We start from the raw sequence: 16,630 nt of genomic DNA, 5'->3' as shown, positions 1-16,630 counted from the left end.
GCCAGATCCAGCAGAGCAGCCCCAAAACAGAACTGAGCCTTCTCTATGTTTCACAGTAGGGACAGTGTTCTTTTCGTGGTATGCTTCATGTAAGTCCTCCTTGGTCGTCTCCCATGAAGTCCACTCTGGCTCAAACAACAACGAATGGTGCGATCTGACACTGATGTACCTTGATCTAGGAGTTCCCCTTTAAAGTCTTTGGAGGTTTTCTGGGCTCTTTGGATCCAGTTCATACTATCCGTCTCCTTAATTTGTCATCAATTTTCCTCTTACGGCCACGTCCAGGGAGGTTGGCTACTGTCCCGTGGGTCTTAAACTTCTGAATAATATGTGCCACTGTCGTCACAGGAACTTCAAGCTGCTTAGAGATGGTATTATAGCCTTTACCTTTACGATGTTTGTCTATAAATTTGTTTCTAATGTCCTGGGACAATTCTCTCCTTGGCTTTCTGTTGTCCATGTTCAGTGTGGTACACACTTATTCACCAAACAGCAACGTGACTATTTGTCTCCCTTTGAATAGGCAGACTGACTGATTATGGGTTTGAAAACAGCTGTGATGTCAATTAAAGAACATACCTGAGTTCATCATGACCCCCTGGGCAATTAGTTCTCAGTCTTTTATGGAGGTACCATCATTTTTGTCCAGCCCTATTTCATTAGTTTGTTTTTTTGAAAAATTCTGTTAATCAACAACTCAAAAGTAATCGCTGATTTTGATTATTTAATGTTTAATAAATTTTAATTTATTGTTGCTTTTGAACGTTTCAAGTCATTTCAGTGAGCATTGTGGACTTTCTGTCACGGTGCCTGTCAGTTTACCTCCCCCTCCCACAGCTCTCCTGCTCTACTGATTGGAACCAGCTGACCTTCATCTCCTCATCACCCTGCCGGCCTTCATAAGGGAGCATCTCACCAGAATTCAGCGCCAGTTTGTTATACTCACTCCGGTGCTTAAGCCTGGCCTTTTAGTCTTTGCTCTAGTTACCAAGTTCATGTTTCTTACCTCATCTTGTACTCACCTTCAGGTTTCAACAATTGGTCACGCTGGTTCCTCGCTCCAAGCTGATGACGCCGTCCTCGGTGTCCACGCCTGGCCTCAAGCTGACCACGCCGTCCTCGGCGTCCACGCCTCGCCTCAAGTTGGTCCCGCCCTCCTCAGCACCCACGCCTCGCTCCCTCCGGTTCCACGGTCAGACGCGTCCTCGCTTCTCCTCTCTCTGGCTCCGCTGTCCTCAGCGACAGCAGCTCAATGGACTTCAAGGATCTTTCCATGAAGGAACTGACTATCACGTTCTACTATTAACTTTATCCTACTCTGGTAAAATAAACCAATTTCAAGCACTTCCTTGTAGCGAGTTACTTCCAGGTTTTAGCATCTGGGTCTACTACGTCTACGACGCCATGACAGAACGAACTGGCCATTACCCAGACCCAGATGACCCGGAAGAATTCCGCTTTGCCTTAAACCAACACGGTCTATTTTTAGAACTCCTGTATAGTACCATCTCTCGCGTCACCACCGTTCAAGAAGATCTGCTTTGCCGGCTGAACAGCTTTTCCCAAGCCTTGGTTGAACTAACCAGTCAGCAGCCGGCTAATGCTACTCCTCACCCCCCACCTTCCGGAGCTGGGAGTTTTAGTCAGACCACCACCTCAGAAACCCAAGAGAACTTTCCATTACAACCTGAACCATTCCAAGGTGACGTTAACTCATGCGGAGGGTTCCTCTTACAATGCCAATTAATTTTTCAGCAGGCCCCGCGGTATTACCAAGCTGACCACAGTAAAATTACGCTTATTGTCAATTCCCTCAGGGGTAAAGCCCTTCAATGGGCCCAGGCTTATTTGACTACTAACCCTGTTTTTCAATTTTCCTTTGAGTGCTTCATCGGGGAGTTTCGACTGGTTTTTGACCAACCCCCGCAAAACAGAGGAAGCTACTCGCCGCCTTCTGGGATTCCGTCAACACAGCCGATCCGTAAGTGAACACTTAATTGACTTTCGTATCCTAGCGGTGGAGGCTGGCTGGCCGGACGTCGCCCTCAAAGGGGTTTTCTATCAGTCACTGAATGATCGGATCAAAGACCATCTATGTTCACAGCCGGAGGCTAGAACGTTCGAGGAACTCGTCACTGCAGCCCTACGTTCCGACGTGCGCCTCAGTGAATGCCAGGTAGGAAAATCACGAACAGAAAAAAGAACGGTTTTTAACTTTTTCTCTCAACTCCCCATGTCAGACCCTTCTTCTGCCAACCCTCCTGATCACGTCACACGCTACTCTAAGGAACCGATGCAGATTGGACATTCTAAGCTCACTCCGGAGGAGCGGCGTAAACGCAAAGAAGAAGGTACCTGCCTCTATTGTGGACAATCAGGTCATCATGTACAACAATGCAATTTACGGTTAAACTCCAGAGACCCCCCGCTAGAAGACAGGCCACGGGAGGGTCCTACTACTACTATCCAGGAAAAGAGTTTCCTTTATGTTCCTGTCAAACTACGTCACCAATCTATAACTCATTCATGTCAGGCCCTCATTGACTCCGGAGCCGAACAGAGCTTTATTGACAGTTTTTTGGTTGCAAAGCTCAGTCTCCCCACAGAACCACTGGATCATCCTGTCAAAGCGGCTGGCCTGGGCGGTCAGTTACTCACCCGCATCACTCATCGCACCAAGCCTATTCAACTGATCACCTCCGGTAACCACCACGAAATCATTCAATTTTACATCACACAAACCCTTCAGTCTCCTGTCATCCTAGGTTTCCCTTCACTCCGCGGTCACAATCCCCAGTTTGATTGGGCTAACCACCACATAACCAACTGGAGCACCCACTGCCTAGCTAACTGTCTTCGCTTCGCCATTCCATCGCTTCTTCCCGATCTCGATCCCGTTCCTGAAGAGATCGACCTCTCCAAGGTACCCCCCTGTTATCATGATCTTAAGAACGTTTTTAGCAAATATAGGGCTGGTGCTTTGCCTCTCCACAGGCCTTATGATTGCTCCATTGAGTCACTTAAGGGCGCAAATCTCCCCAAGGGAGGTTTATTTAATTTGTCCGGTCCTGAAAAGACTGCTATGGAAAAATACAATCATGAGTCCCTCTCGTCAGGTCACATTCGCCCCTCCTCTTCTCCCGTTGCTGCTGGTTTCTTCTTCGTGCAGAAGAAGGATAAGACCCTACGCCCTTGTATCGACTATAGAGAACTTGACCAGATCACTGTAAAAAACAAATACGCTTTGCCACTCATTAATTCTGCTTTAGACTCCGTTCAAGAGGCACGTGTAATTTTCTAAATTAGATCTCCGTAACGCGTATCATCTCGTCCGTATGCGGGAGGGGGACGAATGGAAGACGGCCTTTAACACCCCCTTAGGGCATTTTGAATATCTGGTGATGCCTTTTGGGCTCACCAATGCCCCTGCAATTTTTCAAAGTTTGGTTAATGACATCCTCCGAGATTTCCTCAATAAGCTTGTTTTTGTCTACTTGGACGACATCCTCATTTACTCTCCCAATCAGGAAGTCCACACTATCCACGTTCGTCAGGTCCTCGAACGCCTTCTCGAAAACCAACTTTTTGTGAAAGCATAGAAGTGCGAGTTTCATTTACCCTCTGTCTCCTTCCTTGGGTTTATTATAGAGGCTGGCAACATCCGCCCCGACCCAGCCAAGGTTTCCGCTGTGTCCAACTGGGAACCTCCCAACTCACGCAAACAGCTTCAACGTTTCTTAGGGTTTGCTAATTTTTACCGGCGATTCATTCACAATTACAGTATTCTCGCCGCTCCCGTCACTCAGCTTACCTCCATCAAACACGCTGGTTCCTCGCTCCAAGCTGATTACGCCGTCCTCGGCGCCCACGCCTCGCCTCGAGTTGGTCCCGCCGTCCTCGGCGCCCACGCCTCGCTCCCTCCGGTTCCACGGTCAGACGCGTCCTCGCTTCTCCCCTCTCTGGCTCCGCTGTCCTCAGCGACTGCAGCTCAATGGACTTCAAGGATCTGACTATCACGTTCTACTATTAACTTTATCCTACTCTGGTAAAATAAACCAATTTCAAGCACTTCCTTGTAGCGAGTTACTTCCGGGTTTCAGCATATAGGTCTACGTCTACGACGCCATGACACTTTCTTTCTTTAACTAATGGGCATCAACAATTTTGTCCACCACTGTATGTATATTTTACAAAGTTTTGTGTGTAAATCCTATGCAGTGGTGCATGATTTAATGTAAAGACCACAACTTTTCATGTATGACTAATTTACATCCGTCCAATGTGTGCAAAATGTACGTAGTGGCTGTGTGACATGGTCATAGCCCTTGTGCTATCCAAGGCACTATAACATTGAGAGTGGGGTCATCTGGACCCTTAAGACAGCGAACCTTTATTCTTCAATGATTAGTGATCTTCCCTGTTGTCCATGGATTGCATGAAATCCTCTTCACCTTTATCCACCTTTGTCATTGTGGGAATAACCATCAATGTAAGGGTGGGGTTATCTGGACACCATGAGATTGCACAAAATAGCCTTTCTAGTTACTAGTTTGGTCTTTTTACCTACACGACAAGCATCGGCACAGGTGTCATCAGCCAATGTTTCTGTGACACCACAGTCTCCTGCACCAGTAAAAGAAAAAAAGAGCCTTGTAATTATTATTCCACAACTCCTATGTACTGTAAGTGTGATGTCTACTGTCACATTCTAAGAACAGAAACCTAATCCAGCACAATCTGGCACCTTCTAAAACCTGCAAGTACATGCCACGCTTTTGTTTGATCACAGCCAAATACAGGGGAGTCACAGCAAATTTAATTTAACTCCATCTGCAATGAATTCCATGAATTAGTAATTGCAGCAACTCAGGCCCCTTTTTTGTGCCTCATGCCTGTTGTGATGCTGGACTCATTAGGCATTCCAAAGGGAGACCCGGGGTCTTGTGTAAATGTGCACCTGAAAGTGTTATCTAATGAGTGTTAGACAAATGGAACACTGGCTTGTGCTCTACAAACATTAGGCAAAGGTTGTAATCAACACAGAACAGCCCCTACCCATGGCTGGGAGTTCTCATAAATGACAGAGCACAAACCCTTTCTACTGTTTCTATCTTGGTCGTTTCATATCCGATTGACTTTATGCGTTGAAAATGTAAAGCTTTACAGGGCCCACATTATAAATGGCATTAGGATTTCATTTGCTGTTTTATTTATGGTAGAAGTCCTCAGAATAAGGATAAGGGACCATATTTTATGGACATTTATTATTTTTAATCAAATATTATATATTTTGACATAACTGTTTACAATCTCACTTAAAGTTTGCATACAGCCAGCTTAACTTAAAAAAATAAGAAAAAAATTGATCCCATCGTATGTCGTTGCCATCGTATGTCAACTGACGAAAATGCAGGGTTGTTGAAACTCGTCAGCCTTTATAATTAAGATGTGATAAAGTACTTGGTAAGTAATGTTGATTTAAGCCAAAAAATTGAAGTAAAGAGTTATTAGGTGCCAAAACTGCAATCTACTTTAGTTTGATTAATTTTCATATAAAATGGTGTCATGAATTAGTTGCCACTCTTCTTGTTTTTACTTTTAAGTCACTTGCAGGTATTGCAACCTCTTACCACTAGTTTGCTTTTACAATATTTCCCCTTTAATTCCCTACATTCTTTAGGCCAGAATGTATTGTGAATATTACTTTAAAAAGGAATTAGTTACAGTAAGGGCTAGGTATTGCCAATACTCAATTCACCAGAGAGTGAATCAGTTTCGATTTTTTTTGATCCACTCGATCCGATGTGATTCCATTTTGAGTTTACATAGTTTACACATTTTGAAATATTTGTATAGAAATACAACAGTAATCTATATATGTTTTGAGGACATTCATATTAATCTGATAGTTCATAAACTGTAAAATGTATTAGTGAAAAAATAAACACATGAGATTGGTAACACCATACAGTGTTACATAGTTTCTCAAACGGAGAAACTCCAACAAAAATGTGCAGATCATTCACATTGTAAAGTGGCTCAAAAATGAATGCTCTTCCTCTCCTATAGGGTGTTTCCGATTGGCCACTAGGTGGAGCTCGCGCAATAGTATTTCACTCTATTCTGGAAGATTGAACAAAAAACGCAAATGGTTGCTTTAAAAAAAAAAAAAAAAAGATTCCTGAAAAGAGTTTGTACAGGGCCTGTGTCCTGACATGGATAAAATAAAAAATATCTTGTTCGCACTAATTTATATTTCGTTCCCATATATGAATACCTTATTAATATCTTATCAAAATAATATTCTGTTCCCTTAAAATAATTAATTTGTTCGGAAAGCAACAATTATTCAGGTCAGAAGTCATTCTTAAACACGGATATGCTCTCCGTCCTGCTGCAAAAGCTGCTTTCAGCGGTAACTGCTATGTCTCTGTGACCCACATTCGTTCAAAAAAAGGAAAATAAAAACAAGAATGATCAATTTATTATTGTCTAAATTAAAAAAATATATATATATCATAAGATTTAGGATGCGCAAGCTTGCTGCTTCACCATACTGCAGCGAATCTCCGGACACAGCTCCTAGCTCCGCCGCAGAGCTCTTTTGCTTGTCATGCCGGTACTTGGGCAGCTGGCTGGCCGTTAGACACACAGCCAGCTGATATTGTAGGCTACATGCTACGTATCCGGGCCAGAGCTCGTAGCACATAGCCTCAGCAAGCTATGTCTGGAGAATCGCTGCGGTATACAGGCTCGGGCATCCTAAATCTCATGATATTTTTCTGATTTTCATTGAGACAATAATAAATAGATCACTCTGGTTGTTATTTTTCCCCTCTTGAACGAATGTGGGTCACAGAGACATGGAAGTAGCCACGGAAAGCGGCTTTTGCGGCAGGACGGAGACTGTACCGGGATGTGAATGAACGCAGACATGGAGACATGATTACCGATGCTTTTGTGCTTTTTAAAATAAATAAATCTGATCTCTAAACATCCTAATTATCTTAAATGCAATGTAATGAGACGCACACAGACAGAAATGTGAAAGTATCTGCTGTAAATCCAAGTATCGCTAACATCCGTGTTTATAAATGTGTAATCACGTGAATAATTATTTTGTTTGCACGAATTAATTATTTCGTTGGCACAAATGAATTATTTCGAGGGAACGAAATATTATTTGGTGGAAACAGATTATTTTGTGGGAACGAGAAATTTTTTATTTTATCCATTTCAGGACACGGGCTCCATAGTTTGGAAAATTCGTGCATGTGAGTACGTGTTCATTTTGTCAGCAATTTATGAATTAAGGTCGTCCTATGGGAAATTCCATTATACGTTAGCATAAAGCTAGCGGACCTTGGTTTCCTGCTGCTTAAAGATTGATCTCTACTTTCTATGGATTGTTTATCCATTTTAACAACCCAGCCCTAGTTATAGTTACTAGTTACATTAACCAAAAATAATTTTAGTAATTCAGTTAATGCATCTTAAAAGTAATGAGCTACTTGGTAAAGTAACTTTGCCAGTTAAAAATACAGCTTTATATTTAATATTTTTCCTCAGCTGGCTGCAAACATAAAGCATTTAAATGCAATGACTCAATATATGTGACAGTTCTAGTATGCTGATATAGATCCACGAATTAAATTATGTTGTTTAATTACACTAAAGAGAGAGCAATGCATAAATATAATATTTATCTAAATTGTCACACAAAAACACTGCAACAAACCATATAATAATATATTTATTATAATATTAACTTAACATGAATTGGCTGTAAAGGTATTAAGCATGAACCTCCTTATTTATCCTAATTTTTGTATAAATAAACAAAATGGTTTCATTCACAGTAACAAAGGGAAAAAATTAAAATGCAAAACCATCAATTAATTTACAACAATAACAAATAACTGTAACAATATCTCTCTGCTGCAGTCAAGTAAATTACTCTTCTATTGTACCTCAACCAGAATTTAAACATTGCCATTCAAAATTATCCCTCTACAAAAATGCAGCAAGAAAAATATAAATAATATATACAAATAGTATTAACTTTACATGAGAAGAAAAAACAACTTGACATAAAAGTAAAAGTAAAGGCTTCTAATATCAGCATTCTTTTAAGTATCCTATAATATGACACTTTTTGCTGCTTATTTAACCCTTGTGCTATCTTAGATGACCCCACCCCTAACATTGACATGTTTTCCCTACCATGACAAAGGTGGATAAAGGTGGAAAGATTTCATGTAATCCATGGACACCAGTGAAGATCACGAATCATTGAAGAAATAAGGTTCAGAGCACTGTCTAGTGGGTCTAGATGACCCAACTCCCAACGTTAAAGTGCCTAGGATAGCACAAGGGTTAATGTTGTGTTTTTGTCATCCATGTACATCATGAATGTATTACAGCGTGTTACTGCCGATCAGACCGTACTGAGATGAGTGGAGGTTCCACATGCCCTAAACGCAAGAGACATCAGGGAACAGAGACTTTAATAATTTAATAAACAAATGGAACATTAAATAAACAACAACCAAGACCTAGATCAGAGCAACTAAAATAACTGACTTCAAGACTTTACCAGCTTGATATTGTGATGGAAAAATACACATAACAGACCAAAAAACGTTATTTATGCTATATTTGCACAGAGCCCTAGTGCTTGCAGCTTCAATGTGAAAGAAAAAAAAAAGCTAGTCAGAGAGTAGTCTGTGTGGGCATACTAGGGACACTTGTATATCACCAGCACGCTCATTGTGTTTGGCATTTGTGCCCAGTCAGTCTGGGCACCTTATTTATAATGACTGTGCAACAGCATCACCTGTTTGTCAAAAGTGCATTTAACTTCCTTTAGCCTTACAAATACTCCACAATGGTACATTCCCTTAAGGTGGCCTCACAAGGGTACTACTAGACACACCTCCCTTTACATTGCAGTCCCTCCCCCATATTGGTCAACCCCCTGTATGGGTGCATGTATGTGACTAAGACTTAAGGTTTCAAAACCTTCTTGATGTTTTTATTTTCTTAATTTTCCTCCTATTAGGGGCAGAGATTAAAAAGAGCCCTCTTCATGGGTCTGTGAACGAGAATGCGTTTGTAGGTTTTCCTAAAATCCAACTGACTGGAAAAAGTTCAGTTAGCCAGGTTATGCCTGGTTGACTTTGGCAAAATAACTTTTCAGTTTTATTGTTTTATTGTTTTTTTCTTTGAAATTCCACTCCAATTATCTTTTGATCTATTGCAAAAGTCTTCCCAGTAGTCCTTTATTATGATTATGCTGTTTTTAGCCAAAATTAAAAAGTCTTATCGTTTTCCGGGACATAGTTTCTGCAGAGTGGCAGGAGTTAATTTGAAATAAATCTCTAAGTTGTGGGCAGGATTGTTGGCGCATAGTAAGCCCTCCCCATTTCCCATCATCAATCTGTGTACACGCTCTCCCGCTAGCATACAGCTCCTTACACCCCCAACCTAACATTACTAGTTCAAGAAAAAGTGTTAACAACATTGGAGCTATCCAGTCAGTTTTATGCCAGATTCCAGCTCAGACGAGGAAAATTAAGACGTACATGGATCTAGTCCTCCTAAAACACATTTAGAATAAATACATTTTTAGCAATGCAATTTTAAGCCTGACTATGTTTATAAATGTCCTCCACAAGAACATGTTAAAACCACCAAAAACATTCCTTGGTCTTTAACACAGCTATAACAAAAAGTCTCTAGTATCAATGACTCCTTTCTGTATTTGTGGATATTTTTCCCACTCATATACAAAAAAGCAAAAGTGAAATCACGAAAACAAAAGCTTTATAACATTAGTAAGAAGACGTTTTTGGCCTCGACGATAACGTTTTGTAAGGAGGATGCTCGGCAATCTACAACTAAGACTGAGCATGCATCACGCTCGTCTGTGAAGTGCAAATTGACTGAGTTTTTATTGGAATTTGACCCCAGAACTTGTAGTTCACTGAACAATACTTTAATTGCTTGTTTTACTAAGTGCTGTGCGATTCAGGTACAAAAGCAATTTACTGAAGGTTGACACTTTTTAACTTTGAATATCTAAACAAAAAGTAAACTTTGGTGAAAAGAAACAGTAAAACAAACTAGAATAGTCTTCGCATTTGTTTATATATTTCTAAACAAAGGATTGGTCTATCCAAAATCGGTTATTTTTACCATTATTATTAAATTGGGATAAATGACAAACAGGATGTGCGCAAAGTAGAATTCAAATGTCATCGAGCTGGATTTGCAAACCTGCAGCTCACCCTACCATTTTTTTTTTTACATCCAAAAAGATAATAAGATTAAAGATGATTTTTGAGATGTATTTTTGCACACTTTCATGCCAGGGATTACAGCTGAAAGCTAATAACGGCTCTCTGCTGTTTAAAAAAAAAAAAAAAACAGATTACATGGCAAAACTGGCTTGGTAGTCTAAAAATTATGCAGATCCCACTTTAATGTCAGATGAAAATCATAAGCATGGGTTTTGGTTGATTTTTTTGACTCACAAACAGCTCAAAAAGACAGGCTTTTGACTCCTCTATGTGTAATAACATTAAATAAATAAATAAATTAAATAAAAATTGTTTCTTAAAAGTCTCCCTGGTGGCAGTGTTATTAATATATTTATATAAATACATGTTTATTATTAATCAAAAAAGGTCCTTTTTGAACCAAAACTGATGTAAATGTGTTTGAATTTTTTTTCCACCTTTATTATAAAAATACTTAAGCCCAGATAAATTGAGAGGGTTGCGTCAGGAAGGGCATCCGGCGTAAAACATTGCCAAGTTAACCATGCGACTCATCCCTTGAAAGAGAGGTTGTTTCGCTGTGACGACCCCTGATGGGAAACAGCCAAAAGAGAGAGATTATAAAAATACTTGAAACACAAACAAATCATTGTGTGATCAGCACATGGAACACAACATTTTACAAAATGTCATTGAATCAAAGCGTCCACCTTAACTGTTAACCCTTGTGCTATCTTAGATGACCCCACCCTTACATTGACGTGTTCTCCCTACAATGACAAAGGTGGATAAAGGTGGAAAGATTTCATGTAATCCATGGACACCAGTGAAGATCACAAATCATTGAAGAAAAAGGTTCAGAGCACTGTCTAGTGGGTCTAGATGACCCAACTCCCAACGTTAAAGTGCCTAGGATAGCACAAGGGTTACAAAAAGATCTAACAATTATAATAAATAATTGTGAATAATACATCTCGACTTTCGGTTGTATTTATGTTGAAAACAATAAAGAGGGTTTAGAGGACCTGAGCTTTTCACTTTATCTTCTAACTCATTTTTTAACTCATCAGACCTGAAATTGACCAGTATTGCTACTAAAAATGCAAAATATCACAAAAACAAAGAATTCAATGCAAGGCCAGATATTTGGGCATGGGCAAGGTGGGAGGCAATGTCCCCCTACTCGCCATGACTGCCTCCCCAAATGTGGTGGCCCAAAAACATGCAAAATTAACTAAATGAAAAAAATAAACATACAAAAAAGCATAAAAAATAAGATAATAAAAGCCAAAAATAAAAAGATGGACAGACAGATGGACAAACATAAAAAGAAACAAATAGATAAATACAAACAATTGCAGTATTTCTGACACTGGATCAGAAAAATGTATCTTAGTATTACATCAGGGTCAGAAACTCTAGTATAAGTAAATTGGAGGTAAAAAAAAAAGAAACTATTTTGGATACATTCTACTTTTCTGTGCATGTGTGTGGTTGTGTGTTTCTGCAACAGATCAGAATCCTGTTCAAGTTGAACCCCACCTGAGCCTAAAAAAAGCTGGATTAGCTTCAAAAGGCCAGTGAACCTGTAAGGTATTCAGCAGGTTCTGAAGTTAGATGGATTCTAAATTGCTATATTGTCTTTTGGCATGATGTCATTTGTGACACAGTTTGGTTGTCGGTTCAAATCCCAGATATGTTTCCATGTATGAGATATATATTAGCTCCACATTGGTGTTAATTGTGCTCTGCTGTATCTTTCAGTGTACCCTGCATCCACCCAAAGGTGGCTGGGATAGGCTCCAGAAACCCCGTTACCCCGAAAGGGTTGAGAAAAAGGATGGGCCCTGTAACGGACTGGTGTCCTGTTCAAGGAGTAGCTTGCAACTGACCAACAGTAGCAGGAGCAGTGACTCCATGTTGTTCACCTTTCAGCACAGCCCCTCAGGGGGCTGAACACAGAAAATCAGCTTCCACTGATCCTATGACAGAGAATTTTAAGCCTGACACAACCCTGTATTTTTTCCAGGCTGGGGACCGGCACAGGGGGACCCTTGTGCCTAGATAGCTAGACAGTAGCACAAAGGGTCTTGCCTATGGACCACACTGGAAGAAGCTCATCATGCACCCAGGGAATCGAACCCTGATTGAACCCCTACATCCAGCCAACTGAACCATACAGCTGCTATTATAGGGGAGGTTAATTGTGTCCTGTTATTGTTTGACAAACCATCCAGGGTGTACCCCACATTTGCTCAACAGTAGCTGGGATAGGCTCCAACAACCCCTGTGACCTTGGGGGAAGTAGATGGATGGATTGTGTTAATAGTTAGTAAAAGGTGATTAACGTTGAATAGAAGCACATAAACATTTAAAAAATGCTGCAATGGGAATGAAAAAAGCAGATTTAAAAAAACATGTTTACTTCATTAAGGCAACATAGTCTATGTTTTAATTATCTGGCTTTCATCCTCCATGATTTCAGCAGAAGACCCGTCCACCCCAGGTAAAATGACCGTGTCCAGGTTTGATTGGCATGCTTATTAAGAGGTGTCTTTAAAGCTTAATGTAAAGTTATAATATTTTTATGAAAATTTTTTCACCAAGAGATTTTGTTCATTCTGTGCACCATCTCTGAGAGATCACACAGCTTTGTTTTGTTTTTGTGCCAACTTGCATTCAGTCTGGGGGAAAGTCAGACAAAAGTTGCCTCAAGGACGAACGCACATACATTTGCCATATCTGCATCTTCACCCGAAAACAGTCATTTCCTTTGCGTGACCAATTCCACATCCCTTTTTTTTATTATTATTAGTATTTATAACCTGAATTGATTCATTGGGTTTACTTCTTAAAGGTGCTTAATATTCAGCCCAAAAAAAGTACCACAGACACACACATTAATACAAATAAGAATTGTTATTTTCTTCCCCCTTCAGAAACAATTTCATGAAATGCAAATGATGCAGGTGACCTTGCCTGGTGGGGAAATGAAAGCTAGAGAGTGCACACACTCTTGTCAACAGAAGTGATAGAAGCAGAAAATATTCCCTCAAGGCAAACCAGAACATCTCTGTTCCACCCCCCACCCCCCCTCAAAAACTGCCTGGGGGAAAAAAATAGAAAAGAAAAAGTTTCAAAATGAAGGCGCGTGAGCTTTGGGATATTGACATATTTAATGCAAGTCCGCTTCTCCCAGTTGAGCAGGTGTTATCTACATACTGTGGAAGTGCACCTTTTTTGTAAAAAAAAATTCTTGTCGATATGACGGTGTTGCCCACTGTCAGTGAATAATGGATGAGGTGGTTAAAAAGGAAAAGGAAGGGTGCAGCGGGGGAGGGGGCACTACAAGAATTGCCTGAGATTAAATCCATATGAGCATCCAGTCACGCCTGACAAAAATAGATCTATGTTTTGTCTAGGAATCAGAAATCTCTGAGGTTTCAACATGAATTCACTCCGTCATTGTCAAAAAATTTCCCCCATAAACAGTTGTCAGTGGAAGTAGAAGGATGAGACGGAAAAGTGAAAATAAGAGGTCCAGGAAGAGGTGGAGGTTGCGCTTTGACCACATATGAGTTGTTCTATGAGTGGTTGCAGCAATGCCCTAGTCCAGGGGTGTGCAAATCCAAGTCTCTAAGGCCGGCCTCCTGCTGGTTTTCCAGAAATCCTGCCTTACCTGGATCAGGTGTGGTTAGTCAATAAGGAGCTTCAATGGCAGGTTGGTTGGAAAACATGTAGGACACCGGCCCTTAATCCAACCGGGCACAAACCACAAGTATTAATTTTTTCTTTGTGATCACTTTTCAACCGGTTGGCACTTCAGTGTTTAAGAAACAACACTATCCATATGTCACATCCAAATCTAAGTCCCTGATTGGTCAAAGTTCAGCTGTTTGACGTTCAAGCAGACAATACAGCTATCTGCTGTATTGTATTGTATACAGATTTTGCATTTCATGAAATTTCAGCATGCGTTCAGTGAATGCCCAGTTGGTACATAGAGCCCAAGAATTAACCTAAAAACCTGTGTAGTGACGTGCGAATGCCCAAAACATGGGTCACATAGACTATAAATTAAAAGTGGAAGCGTGAATGCGAGTTGTCATGACCGGTGTGAATATAGCTTATGTCAGATTCGGTCATTAGGGGGGCCTCACCCCATATGATGCGGGTTTTGCGTTGTCCATGCCCGTGGAAGATTGTCATATTTTAAAGGATTGTAGATGTGTCTCGCATTTCCCTGGAGGCTTCTGCGCCCACCTTAAGAAATGTTGTGAAGTATTTTTAAGGGTAATGTAAGTTGCACGTACTTATGGCGTACACAGGTGAGGCTGTTGTATGATACCAAACACTCTAGTCATTAATAAATTGCTCGTACTAGCCCCTTACCGACTGCGTGCTGATGCTGCAAACGCAGGGTGGGCAGGTGATACATAAGTGCCCGTAGGACGTTTGTAACATTTGCTCACTAAGTAGTCTATGACCTTGATACCTACAGGTACAGGTTGATAACAAAAGCCATGTTTAGAAACGCAGCTTGTTCCTGGTTTTGTTTGAAAGACATAAAAATAATCGGACCAATAGTCTTTGACATCATCAGTGGGATTCTGAAAAAAGCCTGAAGTATTGCGACCAAATTCAACTTCATTCAACTTCAGAAAATGGGTGGGATAAAGTAAAGTGTACCTTCTGCTGATTCTATGTACTGGTTCACCAACCTGCCATTAAAAAATACATGCCCTTCCCCCCATATATGGTCATCTGGAATTTTAAAACCGGCCTTCCAGAGGCTGTCTAAGGAATTGCAACACCAGTTTTTTTTTACTAGCTTTAGACTTTAGAGTGGAATATTTTGACATGAAAAGGCCACTAGAATCAATCAGAGAAAAGAAAAACCTGTCAGTCAATTTCAGCACCAACTTTCAAGACTTTTCATTTGCTGAAAGCGGGGACGGCGATGAAGCTCATAAGCCTGCCCGTGTGTACGTTTCGGGAGGGTCGAGCATCACTTTCAAACTCCTGAATTGATTTGATTTGGATCCACAGGCTTGAAATTAGATTTGATGTACGATTTGATTCAGCTCAATTAACAATTCAATTCAACATAGTTGCCTGTTTTTCTAATGTCCATTCCAAAAGCAATATTGCCTGGTTATGAGAGGTTTTGTATTATGAGTGACAGAAACAGAAAAAAAAGGCGAGACTTGATTGAAACTTTATTGTTTACATTAAAAACGAACAGCGAAGCAATTTTCTGCCACAGAGTCTCAAGAAATAGTTTTTTTAATCAGAACAGTGCTGAATGAGAGATGCCGAACACATTTGTTGTGAATACCATTCTTTGGTGCTCATATCCCTGGAGGAATAATAAAGAACTAAAAGCGGGTCTTGTGTTTTGGATGAGTGCTACAGACTAGCACTGCTGGTGATGAAGAAGACTTGAAATGAGTGAGGCTGAAGAAGAGAAGTCCTGCTTCACGAATCGGTGAATGAATAGGAGAAAGGTTTAAAATGAGTGGATGCTGCATCGGCATCTGCAAGTTAAAAAAGAATAATGAAGACTGAGCGCAGGGCTGGCATGTGGGGAATCAGGGTTCAGCTCCCAGGGGTGATTAGCTCCATCCGGTGTGCACCCACATGTTAGGCAGCGCAAGGGGATCCGAGTGCTGGTCCCTAGCCTGGATAAACTACACGGCCTAATGAACTTCTGTCGCTCTGCAGAAACTATGTCCTAGAAGACGAGAGTTTTCTAGGACATAGAATTTTGTTTTTTTTGTTTTTTTAATTGCATTATATTAATTTAAATGCACTGGGAAAATAGCTTACATGATCAGAGTAAGTAAAGAACATTCTTTCTTTTTTAAACATGTTTTTTTTCTAATACTAAATAGGTATTGTAATGGACAATAAATAATTATAACAATAACTTTTCAGAAAGGATAATGTTTTTCCATTAGGAAAAAGAAAAAGGGAAAAAACAAAACCGAAGAGCAGCATCTTCTGTCTTGGATGTTATCTTACTCCGGACCAGACTATCATAACAGAGAAATCTCCTTAGTAAATGAATTGAATTTTATCTGCTTTCGTGCAATTGAGTCTGGGTCTAAATTAAGATTAAATCAGTAAATAATAACTAAACAGGCAAAACCAAATAACTCTCCATGGTAACTAGACTTCACCCAATGGATCTTTTTGTACATTTTGTACACTTTTTGAGAGTTCCAGCAAGAGAGATAAAAGTGAGAATGTTCATGTCTTGCTGAGAAAAGTGTAGAAAGTGATTAGTGAGGCGTTTTACAGATTGAAAATTTCTATGACACACCCAAAGAGTGTAAAATCTGAACTCT

General features: G+C 40.3%; 1 protein-coding gene across 1 annotated transcript; it reads left to right on the top strand.

The window, feature by feature from the left end:
* The first annotated feature begins 284 nt into the window (after nt 1–284).
* Nucleotides 285–4,067, top strand: LOC144987157 (uncharacterized). The gene is made up of 2 exons (XM_078936233.1): nt 285–950; nt 1,029–4,067. Exon 2 carries the CDS (start codon nt 1,069–1,071, stop codon nt 1,987–1,989), a length of 921 nt encoding a protein of 306 aa, XP_078792359.1. The 5' UTR covers nt 285–950; nt 1,029–1,068; the 3' UTR covers nt 1,990–4,067.
* The last annotated feature ends 12,563 nt before the right edge of the window (nt 4,068–16,630 follow it).

The sequence above is a fragment of the Oryzias latipes genome, chromosome 18, assembly GCF_053564925.1.
Source record: "Oryzias latipes strain Hd-rR chromosome 18, Olatipes_Hd-rR_3.1".
Taxonomy (NCBI): domain Eukaryota; kingdom Metazoa; phylum Chordata; class Actinopteri; order Beloniformes; family Adrianichthyidae; genus Oryzias; species Oryzias latipes.
This window is presented reverse-complemented; position numbering and strand designations above follow the sequence as displayed.

Coding starts and splice junctions, on each gene's coding strand:
- LOC144987157 (XM_078936233.1), top strand. CDS start 1,069: ATGACGCCGTCCTCGGTGTCCACGCCTGGCCTCAAGCTGACCACGCCG.